General features: G+C 49.9%; 1 protein-coding gene across 1 annotated transcript; it reads right to left on the bottom strand.

Annotated features, from left to right (window-relative positions):
* Positions 1 to 8,181: 8,181 nt before the first annotated feature.
* Positions 8,182 to 20,366, bottom strand: AGO4 (argonaute RISC component 4). The gene is made up of 17 exons (XM_041417616.1): positions 20,182 to 20,366; positions 19,408 to 19,528; positions 18,256 to 18,437; positions 17,721 to 17,857; positions 17,507 to 17,641; positions 17,264 to 17,351; positions 16,687 to 16,834; positions 16,491 to 16,610; positions 16,144 to 16,272; positions 15,872 to 16,005; positions 15,216 to 15,400; positions 14,812 to 14,971; positions 13,529 to 13,844; positions 13,121 to 13,255; positions 12,264 to 12,365; positions 11,850 to 12,049; positions 8,182 to 11,757 (listed from the first exon to the last, which is right to left on the bottom strand). Exons 2-17 carry the CDS (start codon positions 19,510 to 19,512, stop codon positions 11,649 to 11,651), a joined length of 2,385 nt encoding a protein of 794 aa, XP_041273550.1. The 5' UTR covers positions 19,513 to 19,528; positions 20,182 to 20,366; the 3' UTR covers positions 8,182 to 11,648.
* Between the last annotated feature and the right edge of the window lie 3,790 nt (positions 20,367 to 24,156).

Below are 24,156 nucleotides of genomic sequence, written 5' to 3'. Positions count from 1 at the left end.
CAGCTGTGGAAGACAGCACAGAGTTCAGGAGGGCTGCCAGGGACCCCATACTCAGACAGACAGACAGATCTCACAGAGTCACAGCGCTCTCCATCACCACATCCTGAACCTCAAGGTGTCCCACTACCCCTCCTCCTGGCAGGAGGTGGCAGTGGTACAATTCAGAGCAGCACACCAGGAAGCAGCTTCCCCGGGCACCATCTGGGGAGCACTGGTGCCAGCCAAGCTGTTGAAGGGCTGTGCCAGGGCACAGGGGCCCCACCAACTCCCTTGGCACAGGCTCCAGCACTGCCACCTGCTACAGGAGAGCAGCACCAGTTCCATCATCATGGTGCCCCTTTCCAAGGGGATGCAATTCCCTGGATACTCTGTCAGCAGGGACATACAGACACATGTGTTTCCCCTCCATCCCCAGCAAATTCCAATTCACTGCTGGAGGGAGGATGCCACAATAAACAGGAAACGCATTATTCCATCTGCACTACACAATTGTTGAACTGCTGGGTTTTGCACAAGAAAACCCCTAAAACAAATCCAAACCAATTCCAAATCCCCACTTTAAGCAGTGTGGGGACCTGTAAAGAGGGAAATACCAGTTTTTCCACAATTCCCATTACACAGACTCACTTATGAAGTTCAGGAGATGCAGGATGGCACCAGCACATGCCTACAATACTCAGCTGCATTTCTAAATCAACAGTACCCTCGGACTCAAATGTATCTGAAAATATTGACAAGGAATTATTCCACTCCGTTGCTCTGTGAGGTGAGCTCTGCCCTTCCTGCCCCATTCCCACTTTGCCCATCTCCACCCCTCCCAGTCTGCACCTCCTATTTGTTCCTCAAACACCGTGAGGTCCAAGCCAGCTGGGCCGGTGCGGGGATCGAGTGTGGGGGTATTTGGAGCGCTCCATCTGCGTGGCCAACTGTCCACAACGGCCCACAGGCAGCAACCCAGCTCCAATTCAAGCTCCTGAACACATGGTGCTTTTAGCACCCCTTTCTCCCATCCACTTTCTTTTTAAATCCAAATTTCCGTTCCAGGCTAAAAATACCAGAAGCAGAAAAACAGTAGAGCAGCAAACTAAGCTTCAAATTTGCCTTTTACTTTTGCACCCAAACTTTGCAAGACTTTTCCTGCCCATGGAAGGCCACCAGTGCTGCAGGACACTGAGGGGATGGGAAAACTCTTGTGAGCATTCAGGGGCGGAACTGCGGAAGTTAATTCTCCAAAGCCAACCTCTGCTCCTGCTTCTGCCCTGCAACAGTATCTCAAAAGACCCAAATTCTGCTGGGAGCCCCAAGCCGGGGCTCACCTGGCCCCAGCACTTCCTCAGACAAGGCAGCATAGGACTTGGAGCAAGGTGGGGATCCCTGAGTCCAGTGTGGGGCTCAGACCCTGCAGGCACCCATAGCTGCCCCAGGATAGGGCGACTGCCAGCCACCCCCAAAAAACATCTGCGCTGCACTTCGGAAGAAGCTCGTTTGAAGGAACTGATTCTCAGATGAGCTGCTCCCAGTGCAAGTCATGTCTCCACATTATTAACATTTCTTGGCAGTGGCTCCCTGGCTGCGAGCTGATGCATTTTTAAATCATGGCTCACAAGCAAAGAGGTATTTGCCAGTGCTGCTGGAGCCTCCCAGTCCCTGAGTTTTGAGTGAGGAACCATACCGCCCACCTGCAAGATCTGTCAGAGGACAGCAGCTCTCTGCTGCCTTTTCTGCAGCCACATCAAGGCCAGCACCCACAGCTTTTCCTCCTCTGAATCATCTCACCCCTCAGACAATCCTGGTAGCCGTGTGTGAGCAGGACCACATGCAACACCATGTGCCCGTGCTAACCCCACAAATGAAGGGAACACAGGGCAATGGCCACAGCTTGACAGCTGCTCAGTGGCACTTGGGTGCTCAAGAAGAGCTGAAGCCAGGGGCTGGCAGAGGTGTGACCAATTCACCCCACAGCCATCCCACATTTGGCACTACTTATGTCACTCCAAAACTAAGGCTTTACCATGCAAACCCTTTTGCCAGAGGATCCCCAGATGCTTCATGAACACAACACCCCGCAATTAGGCTCATGAATCATAGCTGAAGGAAGGAGCCAGCCTCCAGCAACACAAAAGTTGGCTCATAATTTTCATTGGACAGAGAAGATACAGCAAATGCAGGGTAAGATAAATGGGCAGAGTGGCCAGAGGGAGCAGCACCTGATGGCACAGGAGATGCTCTGCAAAGACCAGGGCAGGACCATGACCAGCATCTATGATGGGCAAGTTCACCCCCGGGCTGACTCACAGAGTTTTATTTTGGTGACCACAACACACAGTCCATGAACGTGACAAGCCAAAGCAGCTGCCCAAGCAGCACATGAGCCAGGCTTTCACCCAGCCTTGGCTGCTTCAGCCCAGGTGGGATGACCCCAAATCCCTTTGTTGAACATCCAAGCTTGGCTCATCCTTTCACATGCTACATTCCTGCCCCGGAGCACTCAGGGTCCCTCCATGATTTGCCTCAATGAAAGCCACCCTTCTCCTGGCTCGGAGGTTGCTGCCAGGGAATCCCGGATGGACATCTCGGACAGACATCTCGACTGTCATCCCCAGGCACCTCATGCCTGAAGCCAGCTCAGGCAGCAGAAAAGGAGCCAACAAGAAGAAGCCTCGTTAAAAAGCTACCCAGAGTGCATGGAAACAGGGGAGCTCCACACATAGTGGGGCTCCTGCGTGAGGGGGTTGGCTCCTGCATACCTCGACTCTCCATGGCGAAGCTGCACAGGCTCCCACTTTGTCATGTAAATGCGGGCGCCGGGGCCGGGGGCTGCAAGGCGAGTGTTGTTCCTGCAGCACAATGCGGCCAGTGAGCGGGATGAAATCCGCTGCCATTAGAAATTCCGCGGCCCGAGAGGAATCACAGACTTTCGCACACAAAGCCGTGCCCTGGGGACGCGCCGGCGGCGGAGCATCGACGCCCTTGTGCCGGGTACCACGGGCAGAGACGGCGGCGAGGGCAGACCCACCGAAGTGAGAGCAAGTTTGAGGTAATTAGCGCTGGAATACGCTTTGTTTCTGTTATTTATTGGAACAGCTGGGGAACACGACCCGCTGCCCAACAGCTGCCTGCGCCGGCGAAGCCGCCGGTGGGACGGCATGAAATTACCATGTCATTGAAATCCTCTCCAGCGCCGCATTCAGCCGAGGGGCCGCGGGAACGGGGCCCAGACAAAAGGCAGTTTTATTGCGGCGGCGGCGGCGGGTCCGTGCCGGCCCCTCTCCGCACACCCACCCGCCAAAATAAAGCCGGGAATCAGAGAGGTGCAGACGGGGCCGGCGGCACAACAAATGCCACAGGACACGCGTGGTCCATCCTCACCCTGAGACATCTCCATCCTAAATCACCCCAGAATCCCCCCGCGAAATTAAATTCCTGTCAGGGAGCAAAGCAAGGGGCAGCACCAATGGAAAAGGCAGCTGCTGGGGAGGACGAGCAATTGGCATTCCCGATCTCCAGGCTCGACACCTTCAAAACCACTGGCTCTAAGCAGCGAGCAACACCATTCCACACAGCCCAGACTTCCAGAAGTCCCATCTCAGCTCTGCCAGTGCAGACATCGCAGCCTGTTCCTTCCTGAGTGACCTGAGCACTGCCAGGGCCACGCAGCTGTGAGTGCTTTTTGGTTTGACACCAAACTGAGTTTCAGCAGGTGATGTACACAGGGGACAGAGGCTCCACCTGCAGCCATCAGAGTCGAGCATTAAACCTGTCTGTGCACCAGAGTCTGGCTGCTGAGGGCACAGCTCAGCTGCCCAAGCACTGGTCCTGCCCTGCACTGGGATGGCTTCACCCAAAAAATGAGCCAAAACAGGCTTTAAACCGTTTTACAACAGGACTGACATCTGAAAGCTGCTGAATTCTTTGTATCCTCACACTAAACATTGCAAAGGACACTGCTGTGCTTCCCACCTGGAAATCTCAGGTGACACCCTAAAGTGCAAGCTATAAACCTGCCTGGCCGAATGCGTGTCCCTACACCCTGGGATGTGCAGTCCCACAGGCTGAGCTGAGCAAGACTGTGAAGCTGCAGGTGCTGCAACAGAGCCCAAGGAACAGCAGCAAGAGGGGTGCCAACTCCATCACACCTGCACACCGGGGCTGTACTCCAGCTGCTCCACACGTGGAGAGCAGCGTGGTGATGCCAGCGGTGTGGTGATGCTGGCGGTGTGGACACGGCTCAGTCATGAGCTGACCCGTGAGGGTTCTGCCAAGCTGGCCTCAGCTGTCCAGCAGCTCTCTTTTCCATCCCTCTGACGGGGTTTGAGAAACACTGGCACAGCAAGTGCCAGCACCCCTGCTGAGCACACCGAGTGGCACATCCAGGCTGCGTGAGTCTGCTCAGTGACCCTGGGGTCCCCGCTAATGGTGCCTGGGCTGGGCGGAGGCTGAGACCCCCTGCCCAGCCCTGCGAGGTCTCCCGCTGCTCCTGCACTGCCCAGGCAGCAGCCAGGGACACGCAGAGCCGACAGTCGCAGACAAAGGCGGCCCCCAGTGCCGGAGGGACAGGACAAAAGCGACGCCGGCTCCTCTCCATGTCCCACCGCGGCCCCGCAGTGCCACCGGCTCCCGGAGCGGAGGCTGAACCCGCCCGTGGCTCTGTGCAGATCACCCTGCCCAAGGAGAAGCTTCTCTGCCTGATTTGGCTTCCTCCTCGCGTCTGCCATCTTAATAACTTGTCTGTGTTTTGTTCTTCCCGGGGTTTAGGGAGAGGCTGCAAAGAGTGTTTAGAGATAAAGCATCCGTGCTGTGTCTCCAGGCAAGGTGCTTCTCCTGGCTTTGTTTCTTGGCCTAATCCCGTCCCAGAACCAGGCATACGCAATTTCGTGTTTCCTGAAGATAAAGAGCCCCAACAGACGGAGCAGCTTTGGGGTTTTTGCAAGGTTCAGCACAGGAAGACAACGGTTGAGATTAACAGCCTTTAGGAAGTTCGCAAGGGATAAACTAAAAGTTGTGGGAAAATAAGTTTAGTTTTTAAAACCACTGTATGTGTGTGCTTCCCCGAGTGCTGCCTGTGGGTTAGGTGTCCTGGGTTTTCCCGCTGCCTTTCCAAGCATCTCCACGTTGGGCACATCCAGGCACAAGCCAGTTTCTGCCTTATTGCCTTGATAAGCCACAGCATCATTAGAGCTCACATGCAAGGCTCAGCCCGTAGTGAGGGTCTGGCACAAGCAAAGGGGTGCCACAGCAGGGCAGGATTCACAGCAGCTCTGAGGACATGGGGCTCAGGAGTCCCCTCCCAAGGGGTGAACCTGGGTGGGAGCAGATATCCCACAGCCAAATTTGGGAAAACTCCCATGTGTGCAGCAGCAGAGCCCTGCTTCCAGTGCAGCCCTCACAGGCCCAGGGACTGAAACCCAAACCTGTCCACAGAGTGCATCCCCATCCCAACACAGGCGATTATTTTAAAGCACCTTAACAGCATCATTTCAGGCCGGGGTAGGAGGGTGCCCGGCAGCCTTATCTGCGTGACCCTGAGGCAGCAGCGCTGCTATCGCCCCAAGGCGCTGGCAAAGCCCGCGGCGCCGCCAAATCACGGCTTCCAGAGGCCATAAATCAGCCCAAACACAAAGCAAGCACCCAGCAGCCAGAAGGTAATGCAGACACAGGGAGATTTCTGTGCCACATTTTAAGTAAATGACGTAAGGACTGAAGTTTACAAACACTTAGCAGATTTATGTAAAAATCTCACCAGGGCTGATGTATTATGGAGGGTGACAAATGCACCAGCACGAGAGGTGGCAGGGCAGCGACTGCCGATCCCCGTGCCTTGTCCCTCGGAAGGGAAGCAGCTCCCAATCTCCATTGCCCGGTGCATCAGCAGGGCAGTGACCCGCGTCTCCATCACCCCATCCCTCCCTCTGCCTTATTTTAGGCACCAAAATCCATCTCCGACTCAGCAGCGCAAGTTGGCGATGCTCAGGCCAGGCGCAGGGAGCGAGCGGCAGCCGACGGCACGGCCTAGGGAGCAGCTCTCCAAACCCCCGCGGAGCTGCCCGAAGGGCACGAAGGGCACTGCCAGCTGCTCCCGTCCCCGGCCGGGGGGCGGAGGCTGGGGCAGGGGACACGGGGTACAGGGTGGCTCTGGAGCTCGGCCCCGCGGGGCCACGCTCAGCCCCGGCTCCGCGCATGTCCTGGCACGGGCAGAGGAGACGCTTCGTGCTGTCACGGCACACGGCGGCGCCGGCCCCGCGCCAGCTGCAGCCTGCGCCCCGCTCTCTGAGCTCGGGGAACGGGGAGCTGGGGGATGGATGGGGAGCTGGGGGACGAAATGGGAGCTGGGGAGGGGGGGAAGGGCAGGGAGCTGGAGGTGGAATGGCAGCTGGGGGGATGGATGGGGTGGGAGATAGGGGGAATGGAATGGGAGCTGGGGGAAAGATTGGAAAGCTGGGGGGATGCTGCTCCTGCTTTGTGCAGAACAGTCCCCTTTGAGCAGGGCTCGCTCCGCGCTGTGGGGACCTGCGGCTGGACGTGACCCCGGCCCTGTGCCGCCTCCTGCGAGGTTTCTGCGGGTCCCTCCATGGCCCCTTCCCCAGCGCCCACACCGCTGCTGCTCTCGGGCCACCCGGGGGACGCGCCTGCCCGGCGGCCCCGCAGCCCCCCCGCAGCCCCGCTGCTCAGACCCCCGCGCGCCTCCGACACCCTCCGATCCTCGGCATCGCCCCCGCACATCCCGCGCCGCCGCCACATCCATCGCCACCCGCCGCGGTCCTCCCCGCACACCCCTCCACCGCGCTCCCCCGCCCCGGGCCCCGCGCGCAACAAAGGCGGCGCCCGCCGGCCCCGCCGCCATCTTGGGGCCCGCGGGGACCGGGGGGACCCGAGGGAACCGGGGGGCTCCGCTCGGGACAGCGGGGGATGCCCAGCCGGGAGCCGGGGCCTCGCTGCAGCCGGGGAGCGGCGGAGCGCTCTCCGCCCGCCAGCGCCCGGGCCTCCCGCTGCGCCTTTGCCACAAATGTTTATTTCGTGGTTTTTTTTTTTTTTTAAAACGTTTTTTGACAGTTTTTGTTCGGCCGGGCCGAGGAGGAAGCGCCAGTTCTTGTATCGGCCGCTGTACGGTCATTCCTGAAGTGCCCTGAGTCTCGTCAGGCAGGAGCAGGGCAGGAATTCCCCGTGGCCCATCTAACCCCACAGAAGCGGGCAGAGCATCCCTTTTCCATCCTGTTTCCCAGCACATCCCAGACCTGTCCTCCCCAGGAAGCGCAAATCCCGACCCTGTGCCTTGACTTTGTCAATAACATCATATCCCCCAGGAGCATCATTCCCACAATGAGCCCAGGTGTGTGTTCCTGGCTGGGCCGTTCCAGGAAAAGCCACAGGAATTCAGGCTGTCAAAGCATTCCCATCTCGTGCTGTTCCCCCAAAGCATGAGCAGCAGCTCCTGATATCCCCAGGGAGTGGCTGGAGCAGGATCCAGCTGGGATTTTGGAATCGGAGCTGCACAGACAGCAAAGCTGCGGCACAGAATCCCACACATCACTCATTCCCGGATTCCTGAGGTTTGGTCCAAGAGGTCTTTACATCATGTCTGGAAGACACCAGGATGAGCAAACCTTGGGCTTGAGCTCCTCAGGTTTCCGTGAGGCTGAGCAACCTCAGTGGCAAAGCCCCAGGACTGCCCTGCAAACAGAGCTGACGCCTAACGCGGGCTGCAGAGGGTGCCGGGCATTTCAGACGATCCTGTCCCGGTTTCACTCACAGCTCCCACGCTCTGGCCTCCTCCAAAAGCTTTTCCTGTCCTTCCTGCAGTATTTATAGTGCAGTGCAGCTGTCTGAGGAGACAAACCCTCACCTCACATAGAGAAGATGAAGCAGCCAACAGCTCTTGTATTTATTCACTGCATCTCTCTGATATCAAATCCCTCTCCAGGCAGGTACAGTCCATCAACACCAAATTTTCTCTGTAATTTCCCAAATATTATAAAAACAGGCCCATTCTGAACCCTGCCCCTGGGGTTTGCAATTTCAGCTTCCTTTAGGATCCTGGGAGATGTCACCCATATGTATTTCTTTAACTTGCTAACTCTTAATGCATTAGAAATATAGTGGTAATGAGTTCCACAGGTGACACGTTGTGTACAAGTTTTAATTAAAAGTTAAATAGTTTAAGACATTTGTTTACAGGCAACAATATTGGTTGCTCACTCTGTACATTGCATTTATTGGACAGCAATAAGGAAAAACAGAACATTTGGCACGAGAATGCCAATTTTTATTATTATTATTATTATTTTTGGACACATGAACACAAAATATCCCTGCAGGCTAAAAAAAAAAAAATACAATGCAATTGTACACGACCAGCATCTTATCTCGACACGGGGCTGTGAGCCCCAGGACAGTTTAGAAAGTACCTCGTATTGCTAGAGACATACATCCAGTCCAAAGTTAATAAAATACCATTTGAAACATTACAAGTCTAACAATATATAAACCAAAAAATTACATCAGAAGTCAAACTGAACAAATGCAAACATTTTACATTGAAGTTGCAGCCTCTAGACATAGAAATATGAAAATGTCAATAGCAAGGTCTAAGAAAATCTGTAAGTGATATTTAGTGCAAGATCTTTCCTCCAGTGCACAGGGAAAGAGCCTCGCAGGGGATCGGGATCGGGATGGATCCAATGCCCTCTGGCCCTGCCTTCTGAAAATGAAAGCAGAGTCACTCCCTCGCTATTGAAAACTCCTACAGCACATCCACAAAGGGGTCGGGGCTGTCAGATGCCAGCTCTGATCCATGGCCCTGCCCCATCCCAAGGGCAGAGCGAGGGCGGACACAGGACAGCCCCTGCACCGACCTCTGCTCCCTCTGGATGGAGCACCTGGGGAACTCCCAGCAATACAAGAGCCAGACTGGTGGAGACAGGCTAACTTGGGATTGCCAGAGCTTGTTCAGAGCTCAGCAGGGACAAAGCAAGCAGAACCGGGTGGAAAACAGGATTTCTGCCCCCTCCCCCCCTTTTTTTAATATTTTTTTATATATATATATCAACCACCCCCTTCCCCAACCCTTTGAACTTTGCTACATTTAAAATCTTTCACACCACAGAGCTAAACAGTGGCCAACAGGCTTTATTTATAAAAAAAACAAACAAAAAAAAACCCAAAAATCAAAACACCCTAAAACTACAGCTACAGAATGCACATCTTCCCATTGATTGACACATGCAGAACGAGTCACTCAGGCCCACAGGGCTCACTCAGGTCCTCAAGTCCTCCAGACTTGGCTCAGACCTGCCTAGGGCAGCACTGCTGCAACTTGGATCCTGAACTTCAGTGCTTTCCCCCCAAAACTCCAGCCCTGTGCCCGGGGTGGGCTCACACCAGCCCCGCTCGGGTGCTGGCCCAGGGCTCACCAGGGGCTGATGCTCCACCTGGTCTGAGGTCAAATATCCAGTCACAGGCAAACCAAGGAGAGGCTCTCCCTTCCCTCAGTCTCAACTAGGAGTGCTTGGCACTGGACAACTAATTGGTGATAAAGTTCATTTTTTATGCACCCTTGTTAAACCAGCCCCATTCCTAGTGCACAAACTCAAATCAGGGATCTTGGATCCTACCACCTCCAACAGGTGCTCAGGTGCTTTTCAAGGTGCCAAAGTTCTCCGTGTGTGTTGGGTCAGTCAGAGTTCACTCTAAAAAGGGTTTTTGTGTCTTCTCCCTGAACGAGTACTGAGAAAAGCAGCGGTCAGTCTCCCACCCACATGTCCTGATTTTGTTACACAAGTGAGGTATTCTTTAAAAAAAAAGTTAAAAAACGTAAAAGAATCTTTTTTGTTTTTTTCAATCTAAACCTGTCCTGGCACGTGCCAGGAGCAGGGTTCACTTCAGTCCCATTTTCAACAGAAATGAAAAGAGGTTAAACTTAATTTATGAGACGTACTACTGGCAAGGAGGTTATAAAACTGGTTGAAGATGTTCAGTGTACTCTGGTACAACTGAAAACAACAGCATTCAGAAATGTAAACTTTCATTTATTTACAAGCTTAAAGACTGAAGGAAACAGCATTTCCTATTGCTGAAATTTGGAGGGGGCTGGTTCCTAAGCTTTGGGACAGCAGACAACTTAGCAGCAAACCCCACACAAGTATCAGAGACCACAGTGCAATCCTTGGGCTTCTCAAACTCCTCCTCAGTTTAGGAATAAGCTTTAATCTGCACTAACTCAGGTATACAATAAGGAATCTAGTCTTAAATTACTACGTTCATGGATTACAGGAACACCAGGGAAACAAGGTCCCTGTTCTGGATTACAGGTTGCAGCTGAAAAAAAAGCCAAGCAGATTAAAAACCCTAATTTCTAGGCTGGGACAGAATCAGCATTTGAGACTCACACGGGTTCAACATGCTGTAAATGCAATTGTGTGGGCAACCCAGATTCCCAGGAAAAAAACAGTTCAAAATGCTGGTACAAGTCCTCAGGTTGCCTGTCACACAATACATTTCAACTGCACACATTGGCCTTTCCTACACGGAACACCCAGTTTCCAAGCTTATAAAAAATGTTGTAGACAGGACACCAACAGTGAATATAAAACAGTTAAAAATAATTCTTAAAAAAAGCATGGAAATGTGTCTTTTCTAATTTGTTTCAGAAACTGCCAAATTGTGTGTTCAGAAAACGACACGAGAATGTTGGTTAAACTCATGCACAATCCTCAGCTAGAAAATTACACTGTTTGGGGGGGCTTAAAAAACAAAGATTTATTGCCAAAGTTAAACCTTCTATGAGAAAAAAGTTTTAAAATCACTTAGATTTATCAAACCACACAGCAGCATAAAGTGGGCACTTTTTGTAAAAGTTTGCAAAATACCTAAAAGCTAAATTTTTTTTTTTTTGTTTTATCATTTTTAGAGGGGGGAAATGATGGTTCAGTACTTGTTACGATACCATGGCAGTATTATTTATAACCATTATCATTAAAATCTACTGACAGGCATCACTATTGGTTATATTACACATTCACAGAACAAGAACCACCTATTAACTCGCAGTATAGTGCAATTGCTTTGCAGCCCAAGTCTGCAGAGATTAAAAAGATAATTAGTAAAACTGACAAAAAACTGCAATACCTGTGAAAGTTATGTTTGTTAAAAGGCATTTACAGTAGTGAAGTCTAAAATCTCCATAAAAAAATCTATGGCCCCACACGACAGAAGGATTACAGCGAGCTGGATAAAACATTTTGCCATCACATCATACTCACGAAGCAGGGCACGGAGACAGAGCAGCAGTCACCGTCAGCTCATGGGATGAGGAGAACTGAAAAAACCACAGCTAGCAAAAGATTTGATAGAAACCTTTCGTGCCAAGTCCTTGAAAAATTTCAGGATGATCAGCCTTTGCGCTTTGAGGTAAAAATTCAGTCCAATGCATCAGAAAAGACAAGTCTATGGATTTCTAGTACAGAAAACAATGAAACAAATGGCTCAATTGTGTTGGTGCATCAGACGTTGCAGTGAAGAAGAGATTCAGTGCGACTGTCCGGAGCTGCTGGTAGTGGGCAGTCCGAAATCCCCCGGCCCTGGATAGAGCAGGAGGCTTCCAAACACTTCAGGACTGCATGGGTAGTTGTTTTGCCTCATCTTCCCAGGGGCTCTCAAGCGAAATACATGGTGTGCTGGGTGTCGTGGTGGATCTGCACGGCCTTGGCCAGCGCCTGCGGATCGCGGCCGTTGCTCTGCCCCGACACGTGGCTGCCCTCAGCGCTGTGAGCAGACACACACCCATGAACAACTGGGACAAGCAGCACAGCTCGGCTTCACTACCTGCTTACCAGGATGATGAGGCCATTCCTTACCTGTCGTGATCCTTGTCCACAAGATGGTACCTGGCCCGAAAGGCCACCAGCCTGGCGTAGTAGGCGGGCGCGGGGATGGAGACGGAGCGGGTGCAGCGCACGTACGTGTGGCACAGCTGGTACGTCAGCAGCTGCAGCTCGTCTGCTGTGAAGCAGTTGTCATCCCACAACACCTGGTAGTGGGAGGGCCGGCTGGTTCCCTGCAGAGAACAGGTGAGCAGTCAGCTGGAGAGCAACAGCAAGGACAGAGGTGGTACCTGCAGGCTGCACCTTCCAGCAGGCACTGAGGAGTCAGTGCCAAGCAGGCACCGACACACTCTGAGTCTGCCAAGCAACAAACAGAAGTGACTTTTCCCATGGGGACAACTACAAGGATTTAGTCGCACAGCCTGAGCACAGCAGAGCTGACATTACCTGAATTCCTGCATGGCTACAGAGGTAAAAGTCAAATTCAGAGGGATGTGTGATGGTGCTGTCCACAGTAGTGCCTGCTGGTACGTTGCCACTTTTACCCACCTAGTGAGAAAGGTTTATTATTAGTCCATGGGCTTTTTTGGAAGTGACCCCAAAATGCTTTCAAAGGTAGGCTCTATTGAAAGCTGCTGGAGAATTTACTGCTCAGAAAGGTGAAAATATATTAAGGTCGTTTACACAGGAGGAATGAAAATGTTCTCTGTGAATTCATTTTTAGAAACTTCACCAAATCTAGCTGGTGTGTCATCAGAGGAAAATAACACCCTTGCCAGCACCATTAAAACTGCAGAGTGGGATAAAGCCTACACAAGTAATTCAGGATCTGAAAACGCAGGTTCCTGAGATAAATTTATTTCGTACCCTTGTTTGCTCTTACACCCCGGAGATCTGGGTTTTTAAGCAAACCTCAGATCAAGTGCTTCCCTAAAGAAGGTTCCTCAGCTGGCCTGTGGATTTGTGCCACAGACACATCTTAGATGCACCTGGAGACAGAACAGGAAACAGAGTGAACAGCCAGGTCAGCTCATCATCAGGAATCCTGGACTATACAAACCCAGGATACATCTCCAGGTACACAAATACTGAGATACTGAGCACACCTATTCCAAAACGGGGAACAAGCTGTTCCATCCGATGTAGAGCAATAAAAAAAGGAGGAACTGGTTATTTTGGTAGAGAAAGCATGTTACCACTCAGTACTGCTGCTGCTTTAGTGGGCAAGATGGATCCCACCCCACTGAATCAAACAATCCCACTTTCCTGTGCCATCACCTCCCCCTCATGGAGTCAGTACTTGCCCTTTCAGTTTTGTCGGCACAGAACAGCCTGGTGTGATGCCTTTTCTGCACAACAATGTAGGTTATTCCGGGTCTATAATCTTCTTCCAAACTAATGCAGGCCTTCCGGATGGCAATCAGCTCTGGCCAAGCTACCTACAAGCAGAAGATTTAACTATTATGTGATGAATTCAGTAGGTATTTGATTATTTTTTTAACCTGTGTACAACCCCTCCCACATGCTAAGGGACACGATCAGACTGGTAAATTGTGCTTGCCCAGGGCAATTCAAGGAAACTTAATTTTTCCAATAACAAATATAATCCACACATAAATAAATATTTTTTTTTTCAATGGCCAATCCCTTATAATCCACATAACTATCTATCAATCCCTTTTCATGAGCAACAAAAAATTATCAGACAATACCTGCTTCATCTGTCCTTCCGACACTCCCCCTCTGTAGTAAATGATCCTTGTGGGCTTGAAACGAGTGGATTTGTAGAACTGGATCAACAGCTCCCTCACCATGTTGGTGAGGTCCTGGATCACCTCCTGGCTGTAGAGCAGCTCCTGGGAGGTCTCCTGGCGCGAGGTCTGCACGCGCACCGTGGCGCAGTAGCGGCTGGGGTGCCCGTCCATGCTGCCCACCACGGCCGCGATGGACGGCTTCTTCCCGTCCCCGGCGGGAGGGTGAGTGACATCTGCTCCCAGAAAGATCACTGGCTGCTGGAACACCGAGGGCCTGTTTGATAAGATTAAGTTTATTAGTTAGAATCACCGAATTCCAGAAGGGTTTGGATTGGAAAAGGTCTTAAAGCCCACCTGGTTCCACCCACCCCACCCAAACCTTGGTTGCTCCAAGCCCTGTCCAACCTGGCTTTGAACTCCTCCAGGGATGGGGCAGCCACAGCTTCTCTGGGCAACCTGTGCCAGGGCCTCACCACCCTCATGGGGAACAATTCCTTCCTAATCTCTAATCTAGATGTACTCTCTTTCAGTTTGCAGCCATTACTACAGACCCTCTCTGGCCTCCTGTGTTGGCCCTTTCAGATGCTGGAAGGTGCTGTGACATTTTCACACAACTTTATCTTCTCCAGGCTAAACAACCCCAACTTCCTCACCCGACTTGAGAGGAGAGGTGGCCTCTTATCAACTCATAATAATAAATAAGAACAGTAAAAAGAAAGAGTGCCAGAAACAAAAAAACATTACAGCTGAGGAAGGTGCATCCAAAGCACTGAACAGAACTAAAACCTGTGAGAGTCCTTAAGGGCAAAATTCTCTGCCTCCAGCACTTACAGTCCAGAAAGAACAGAAAGTGACAAGGACAGGATCAAAGGCAGACCAAGTTACAAGCATTGATTCCAAGTCACTCCTCCTCACTCCTCTTTCAATTTGGACGTAAACACAGGATGCTTTTGGTGGCAAGAGGAAAAGGAACACTGAGTGAATCCAAAGGCAGGAAAGAGACAGGGAAAAAAACTTGGTGAGTTTGGTGGCTCTGACTGCTGGATGGGTCTGACTCCCCTTGGCTCAGGGCTTACTGAGAACACTCCACATGCAGACATATCCACCACTGTCCCCTCCAGACTGTGGGAATTTCTAAAGTATGTTTTATTTTGAAAAGTATCATTTTAGCAAACACAACAAAACAACACCATTTTCCTTGACAATGCAGACATTACAAAGAGCTTTTGATTGAATCTCACCTTTGATGAGGTACCAGCACATTGTTGATTCCTCCAAGCTTGGCATTGATCTTCAGACACAGGTTGGACAGCGTTTGTGGAGAGGTTTTGACCACGTTCTTTACCTGAACACACTGTGTGGCCATGCCTAGCAGAGTATCTCCAACCCGCTTGACTTCAGCTGTGACAGAAAACAAGGCAGTGGTTCCTGCTTGCTCTTATTTTTTTCAAATATTACTGTAATTCAGATCCTTGAAACTTCACTGACAAAGGTTCAGTTTGCTCTTTGGCAATACACAACTTCTCCAACCAGGCCTGACAAACCAGCTCCAATCTTTTTCAAGAGAACGCATCACCTCATCTGCCTCCTTCCTGCCACCCACTTGCAGTACAACTCCTGATCATTTACAGCCCCTTCTCCATACCGTACACAGGCGTCTTCCCTGGCAGAATCACCACGATGAGCTGCAGGCCAACATAAGTCAGCTTTAAGTGTTTGAACATGGGCTCCACGCTGTCTGCACCCTGGGCGTACTTGCAGAAGCAGGGCTGGCCCTGGATCGGCATCCCGGCGTCCTTGGAGATCTTGCGCAGCTGGTCTGTGAAACTCCTGAAATAGAAGTGGATTTGTTCTGGCCTTCTCACTGTGGTTCACTCATCAGTTTTATCAACCAGATCTATACTGGTTCTGCTATTTCACAGCACTACAGTAAGTATTTTTTAGCAATTCTATTCCCATCAGGAACTCACTAATATGACTCTAATCCTCTCTGAGGAAAGTCATCAGCTACTGTAGTTTTACAAGCCTTACAGAAAAAGACATTTGAGATAAACATCCTGAGGTAGACTCCCAAACTAATACTGATGCTCTGGTAAATTTTCACTTATCCACCTAATTTATCTGAGCATTATTGCAACCATGACTTTTACCAATCAGTGGTTCACAGAATCTCTTTCTTTAGGCTTCTGTAGAATAATTTGAAGAGCAGGGGAAAATCAATTTATACTACACATCAACTTTCAGAAACATGAGAAAAATACACCTTGAAATAAAATCACAAATAAATAGGAAAATACTTACTTCAGCAAGTCTTCCCTGCATTGTTTTTGAGGAGCAAAACAGGCAACAGCCCAAACTTTAATCTCAATGCCAGCATAGAACTGTTTCCCTCTCATGTCCCACACACCTTGGTTTGGTGTGGCCACAGTCTTGTTCTAGATAAAAACCAAAGGCAAATTACAAATCAAGTGCTGCTCTGTTTTGATGGTAGCCCACCAGAGGAAAATACACAAAACCTCTCATGAATTTCAATAACCTCAGGATAAGGAGTTTTACAAGACATGGAAACTCACCCTGCCTCCATACTGCAGCATTGGGGCTGGCAGAACTCTGCCTGTCAGCTCTGTCATTTCGTTATGGACAACAATTCCAAACTCCTTCAGATATGGATCAGGCCCACCAACCATACTGTTACTCTTCACCTGGGAACAAGACAAGTACTGATGTCACTGTACTGAAGCTTCAGGTGACTCTGCCCTCTTTGTTACCAAAAGTCTTTCTATTTAGAAGGATTTGTTTTAACCAAAACAGATTTTTTAACCTGTCTCTTGGTCATGCTGCTCAACATCACCTGCTCCAATGCTCTGGAAAAGCCACGAGAAGTGACAAACACAGACTGTGCAGCTGGAAAAACACTCACCAGTCTGCTGATCTCCTCCTGCCTGTCTGGGGCAGACCTGGCTGTTGCTTTTATCATGGTTGAGGTCTGATTGTCTGTGAGCTTCTTGATGCACCTCTGACCTGCCACGATGTTACACACCTGCAGGGGAGCAGGGAGAGGTGCTGTGACACCGTTTAACACGGGACATCCCGCAGTGCAGGACTCAGATCCTCACCTCCAGTGGCAGGTATGTGTGTTTCTGCTCCTGTCCCACTTGGAGACAGGGCAGGTGAGGGTATTTCAGCTGCAGACTGTACTTCTGCTTAAAATACTGAGCTACTGTGCACTCCATGGCCTGCCCATTCTCCAGCTGCAGAGGGAACCTAGAAATTACATTTGTTCTGGTTAGACTTTGTCAGATTTTTTTAAGGAAAAAATGGTATGAAAAACCTATTCCAGACTACCTTTAGCAAATCTCTATTTTCCTTAGTTACTGGATCTCTTCTTTATGAAAAGATTTTAGACTATATACTGAATTTCTTGTATTTTAACTATTTTAAAAACAGGAGCTTTTGATAATTTCATTTAAAAGCCAGGATACAGCTCAGTTTTTCTGGGTTGAAAGAAATAAAAAAGTAGTCAAAACCCACACTATACCTCTACTCCACTAAGACTAAACATTCCTGTAAAGCCACATAGCTGCTTCACCTCCAGAGTCAACTATTGCTGCATAAAAAATATACCAAATGTATTCTAGATATATTTAATAGGTTGAAGATTTTAAGAACTGTCAGGCAGTGCTTGATACGTACGTCTGGTGGCTGGCTGGTCGCCGGGTAACGTTGCAAACTCTGTATTTTCTCTTCATCTGGCCACAATGGGTCACCTCTACTTTTAGACCTGAAAACCCAACAGAAAATAAATTCAGGGACAGGAATCATCTTTGAAGAGGATGAAGGCAAAAAGGAACAGCCAGTTCTCCATGTGCCTTGCAAATATGTTATGAGCAGGTTTCAGTATTTTCTTGCAGCAAGCAGCTTTAGGACAAGCTTTACCTCTGATTTCTTTGGTAAACTTGACACGCTGGGAGTCTGTCAGAGGTTTGCTTTGTTCACTGATGTTCTGGATATCCAAGACCTCACACATGAACTCAATGATTGGCTGGGCACGATAGAAAGCAGTTGCTGACACTAAGATAAAAAGACAGGACAATTAACTGGGAAGCACAAAGAACTCTGTTACATGAGTGAGACAGAATCTCCTACACACCATCAATGTTGAGCATCATGTTCCACATGGCAGGACGGACTGACTGGTGGAAGCCAAACCAGACCTCCCTGCCCCCTCCCAGGGGGTGGTAGTAGCCTTCAGGGGGGGAGAAAAAGGAGCGGCCCACAGGGGTGTACCTGGAAAAAATAAAAAAATTAATACTCTTGATCATTTCCTTTTGATATACTTTTTACATTCACACCTATAGTGTTTAAAACATGTTATTATTACAGCATGTTATAACTGTCAGAGCTGACTTATGGCAAGCACACAAAGCCTTTTCTGACAGGGCAGCTGGAAAGGGTACAGCAAATTCCTGTTAGAAACATGACCAGCAGACACAAGTCTAGTTCAGATCACATTTCCCTATTCTAGTGCAAATTTGTAAGGCAGGTGTTGAATTACACAGCTGTATCCCTCATCCCTTCCACCACAGGAGTGTAATGGGCAGCAGAGCAGCAACAAGGAATAACAAACACAAATGTTAAGATGGATAGAAGACATATCCAGTCAGGAAGGCCCCACAGGTACCCACCTCATGGAGGGAAGGTGCCGTGTGATTACATCCAGTGCCTGTACAGAATCTTCAGGAACTTCATTCAAGTGCCCTGCCAGAGCTTCCAGCAGCATCTGAAGGCTGACGACTGACACCCACTGAATGGAAACCTTAAATGTCTGGTCCTTCCCCTCTCCTGGAAGTGTAACCTCCATATCCACCTGCCACAGGCACAAGAAAATTAAGCACAAGTTTTTGTTATAGATTGCAGACAGACACAATACTCAGCAACGGTACAGTTTTCTCCTAGGCATCCTTTGAATCCGTATTTTTGATTATTAGTTTGTGTAATGACCTTAAAATATTACAACTGGTTCCCTCAGGACTTTGAAAGTTTGTCATTTATTCATCTGAGACACTGCACTGAAGTATCTTTAAATGTAAATTTTAAGCAGTGATTAGTATGGTGACATCAAAGCTCTGGAGAACAGTGAGTCATTTTTTTAAAGTCAGCCAATTAATAGCAAGATGTTTTGTGAACCAAATGGGAAGGCAAGAAAACCTTTTGGTCATAAAGAAGACTCTCTCTGAGAGACAAAAATCTCAGAGTTCTGGCACAGGACTTGGAATAATTCTCACACCCCACAGCCTAGAGAGTAACTGTGAACTCATCCTGGACATCCTCCAAGGCACAACAATGACCAGGTCCCTTGGGAGATCAGTAGATGGGGAAAAGTTTTGTTTAGAGCTGGGGTGCACATGCAAGGCAGGAACAGCTGATCTGGTTGTTCCAGGAACACAAGGACGTATCTCCACAGCACAACCAAACCCAACCAGAGTCATCATCAGCTACAATGACTTTATCATTCAGCAACAGAACAAGGATCAGAACAGGGAAAAGGGAAGTTCCCACCAGGGTGAAAGAAAAATAGTCTCCTTGCAGCTCTAAGAGCAAAATGTAGTTCTCATATCTCATGATATTCTGTAGCTGAAGAAGTGGGAATTAGAAACCCAAAGACACAAACTTCAGTAAAACACCAGTGAGCTCCCAGAGTCCTTGACTGGTCCTGTCTGTCATTTCCAAGACTACACCAATAGGTGTGACAGTATTTTGGGTTTATATCAACAAAAGAACACTTTTCAAATGACATTGTAACAGTGTTCCTGCGGAGAAGTTAAAGCAACACTTACTCTGTCCCTGCCAATGGGTAAGGGGTGTGCCGTGTACATGTTCCGCTTCCCATCGTACCCAGGCTGCCGATCCCCAAATATCTGCATCTTGAAGTGCCTCACCATCGTGTCCACCACCTCCCTAGGCAGGGATTCATTAAGTGGAAGAACAGAAGAACAGAAAATTCATTAATGGGCGTACACAATTTAAAATTATTTTTTCACTTTTTCTTAAAGGAGCAAGATATGAAAAACAGTAATGCACGAAAGCACCCCCAGGTCACACCAGAAGCTGTGAATGTCACCCCCAGGTTAAGACACCCAAGTGGCACACACAGGTGTCTGTACAGGTATCTGTGCTGCCAGCAGAGCTACAGCCAAAACACGCAAAGGAACTCGGAGAGATGTTCACACACAGGAGCAGACACAAGCCTTGGGGTGGGTGGGAGCTCTCTGTGGATTCATCCATGTGTGGACTCCAAAATCTACAAGCAGAAATGCCTCCCCTCAGCTGCTACACGTTTGTGTAACAGACTGTGGAACAATTACCAGGGACATTGACTTGTAGACTGTAAAATAAAACCAGCTGGAGGTCAATGCTCAGTACATTTCCTAGAGCCTTCCAGATTACAGGCCAATTGGAAGAATATTATAGTTCACTGAAGAGCAACTGCTGACCACAGTACAAACACAAGCAGGCCTTTAGCAGACGGAGAATTCCTAGGATGCACAGCTTCCTTACATTTAGATATACACTCAATTTAAATCAATACACCTTTATGAAGTAACTCCTACCTGTTGACTCTTCGGGGGCGTTTCTCTGGTTTGATATCTACATCATAGTGATAGACATCAATCTTGGGGATCTGAACCTGGAAGTGGTTGGCCAGGAGCCGGATGGGTTTCCCAACAGTGCCCAGGCCTGGGCGACGGGGCGGCTGGAAAAGGCTGGTCGGGGGCCCTAGGAAAGTCAAATAAATGTGTGTGAGATGTGATGGCTCACTCCATGCACCACTGGACTGGGCAGCAAGAAATCTTAAGCTTTTTGAGGCTGCAAAGAGGTGTTCAAAGAGGCTCAGCCTTCCAGCTGCTCAGAACTCCAAGGTAAAAAATGTGTTCCCTAAAGCATGTATAGGTAGGTGCCATAAATAATTCTTAAAATTTTAGAGGCATTTATTCATGACCGTGGTTAAGAACTTCAGAGAGTCCTGAGAGGGAATGCAACCATACAGATATTATGTATTTTTATGTAATGCAAAGATAAATACATCCCTACCTCCATTTCTAAAACAAACCAACAGCCCCAAAAGCCACATTTTGCCTTTGTTTTCACTACAGGTTTAAAGTTCAGACATCAATGATCCAATTTAAAATTCCAACAGAAGGACAGGAGTGAGGAAAGGTTTAGGCTTTTCTCTAAGTAGAAGGATAAGGGAGAAAGCATTAGACAGGTATGGACTCCTACAGACATGGAAGAGATATTTTACTGGGACAAAAGAAGAGCTTCAGCAAGAGATCTAAGGAGGAAATTATTAGAGGCCTGGAAGCATTACTCACATGCAAGCTGGTCACTAGGGAAGCCTTTAGTTACCCTCCTCAAAGTGTTAAGATCTGAGATACCATGTTAATGAGATTAAACTGACTATTTTTTAAATCGATCAGAGCCTCAGCTGACACTGCACATAAAGCAAATGACACTGGTATATTTTCATGGGTTTGTCTATATCTGAGCAAGGCTCAGCGTGATCAAAGTGTTTTCCCTCGGTTGTAGGGTAGAAAAGGAGAGGGCAAGCACTCTCACTAGAATGCAATAATACACCTATCATAAAACTTAGGGCAAATTTAGCATTATAACCTGACAGCATTCATGTAAGACAAAATCTCAGAGTTTGTACCAGGAGAAAGGAGACTCCTATTTGGTGACTCCTATTTGGGTACACAATAAACTTAAACACAACCATAAACTAAAGCCAGGACCAAATCCGAGGAGATTCCACACTGGATTTAAAAGCCATCCACTGGTTACTGCACTACCAAATAAAATTACCAACCTAAGGACAGCAGCCCTGGAATGTTTTTAAGCAGAAGGAACACAGAGAATGTAAGCAGCTGAAGCCCACTGCCGTGTCAGCTCTGCAGAGCTGCAGTGGCAGGGGGCTGTTGGGGACAGACACCCCACAGGACACGTTCCTGGCTCCACGCCCGCCTGACAGATCATGCTCTGTCTCGGACAGACCAGTTGTGGGGTACAGTTAGTGTTTAAAAAAAGTTGTTTGTTGTTTAAAAAAACTACAGCTGTCTTGACAAGCATGAATCATTGAGGGCAATCAAAGTTTGCTGTGCTTATTTGGATACGAGAGATGATCCATTAATCCCATGCTAATTAGTCTGAAGGAAGTGCAGGCACTGACCTCCTGCAAGAGATTAAATGACAACTATATTTACCCATTTTCCTCCCTTGGTATTGACAAGTTCTGCAAACGCACAGCAATACTGCCCTCTGTTCTGACCAAAAGAAATAAAAATTACATCTCCTTCCTAAAGTTATTTCTCAAAGGATTCTAGAGAGTCAGCTACAAACTGTTTTCCCATTTGAAGCCAGGCTGCCCTGGCATCACAGGATTTTCATCTGATCAGCCTGACTAGGGTTGTATGTGCTGTTATATTTTAATTTCTCTTATCCCACAACCATTATGTACTAAGCACCTCAACCGAATTGCTTCAGACAGGAAGCAGTTTTTAAAACTGAAAGAGAATCTGCTTCCCCAGCTGGAACTCAGGGAGGCCAGGATACATCACACACATACAGAAGGCTCTGAGTCAGCCCTCAGTACCTCAAACTCTGGATTCTTCTGGAATTGCACCTTTGTGTCAATAAAGGTTCCCTATCACACCAAAATTAACACCACTTCGCTTATACCAATCGTTTGAATGGGAACTTGATGGGTCAGGTGTACAGGGCCACCGAGGGCTAGAAATACATCCTGCAGGCATTTGATGGGAGAATAATCATGGAACAGGAAAAAGCAGGAAAGCACCACATGCAAAAACCCACCAATATTTAAGCGAAGTTTGTTAAAGAAATAAACAGCCGTATTTTCAGACAGCGTCACCTTAAACTCTCAGAAATAGCTCAATGTCAAATATAAAACTTATCCCTGCACAGGTTGCAGGGCGCGCATCGCTGTGACAGTAGAGCCCTGCCTGTCCCCGTCCCCTCTCTGCCGCCGTCCCGCTCCAGCCCCGTCCCGTTCGCCCCGGGGAGGGCGAGGCGCGTCCCCCGGTAGCCCCGGCAGCAGCGGGGCCGTGAGGGCACCCGCAACCCCCACGCAAAGTTTCGCGACCCGCTGCGGCTCCTCCGCACCGGGCAGCGCCGGCGGCTCCGAGCGGGCCCCGGCGGCGGCCGAGGAGGAGGATGAGGAGGAGGCAGCGGGGGCGCGGCGGGGAGCGCTCCCCGCGTTCCGCTTCCCCGAGCGGCGGCGCGAACAATCCCCGCGCTGCGCCCCCGCCGAGCCCGCGCGCGCCCCCGCCGCCGCCAGCACGCGCCCGAGCGCGCTCCCGGGACGGGGGTGAGGAGGAGGAGGAGGAAGAGGAGGAAAAGGAGGAGGAGAAGGGAGGGAGGAAGAGGCCGCTCCGCGCTGCCCGGCGCCGCCGGCTCGCGCACGCGCGCCGCCCCCCCCCGCCCGCGGGAGCGCGCACGCCGCCCGCGCGACCCCGCAGCCGCAACAGGTGACGGCTCTGAATCACGGAATCCCGGAATATTCGGGGTGTGAAGGGACCTCGGGAGATCGTCCAGTCCGAACCCCCTGCCAAGGCAGGGTCACCGGAGCAGGTGACAGGGACGCGTCCAGGTGGGTTTGGAATATCTCCGGATAGGGAGACACCACGCCCTCCCTGGACACCTGTTCCAGTGCTCGGCCACCCTCAACATAAAGTTCTTCATCACGTTAAGGTGAAACACTGTGGTTTTGTTTGTGGCCATTGCTCCTCATCCTGTTGCTGGGCACCAGCGAAAAGATCTTTTTCAGTGGTACCCAGCAACAGGATGAGGAATAATGGCCATAAACTAAAACATTTCCTCAGCATAAGGATGAACTTTCCATGAGGGTGGCCGAGCACTGGAACAGGATTATGGAGTCTCCCTGTCCGGAGAGATTCCAAACTCACCTGGATGCATTCCTGTGTCACCTGCTCTGGGTGACCCTGCCTTGGCAGGGACATTGTACTGGATGATCTGCAGAGGCCCCCTCCAACCCCAACAATTTTGTGACTTGCTGAAAAGAGTCTGGCACCATTCTCTTGGCACCTGCCTTGCAGATATTGGTGTGGATTGATGGGATCCCCTCTCAGCCACCCTTTCTCCAGAATAACCAGCTCCCACAGTCTCTCCTCAACAGAGAGATGCTCCAGACCCCCCATCATTGTGGCCGCTGCTGGACCTCCTCCAGTATCTCCTTGTCTTTCTTGTCCTGAGGAGCCCAGAACTGGACACAGCACTCCAGATGTCCCTCACTAGGGCTGGCTGTCAGGATTCCCTCCCTGACCTGCTGGCTCTTCCCAGGGTGCATCTCATGCATGCGGTCCTCCCAGAGCTGCCTCAGAAGAGGTGAGAGCTGCTGCCCCTCGGGCACCAGGAAGGAGGGAATTGTCTGTCCGTACCTCCCCTGTTCTGTCCCAAAACCCAACAGCTGTTTGCAGGTTTAACAATTAACCCAGAACTCCAGCACGCTCCGTGACAGCTGCCCTGATGGTGCCTGCTGCCCACAGTGG

This window comes from Onychostruthus taczanowskii, unplaced genomic scaffold (assembly GCF_017590055.1).
Source record: "Onychostruthus taczanowskii isolate IOZ18803 unplaced genomic scaffold, ASM1759005v1 scaffold56, whole genome shotgun sequence".
Taxonomy (NCBI): domain Eukaryota; kingdom Metazoa; phylum Chordata; class Aves; order Passeriformes; family Passeridae; genus Onychostruthus; species Onychostruthus taczanowskii.
This window is presented reverse-complemented; position numbering and strand designations above follow the sequence as displayed.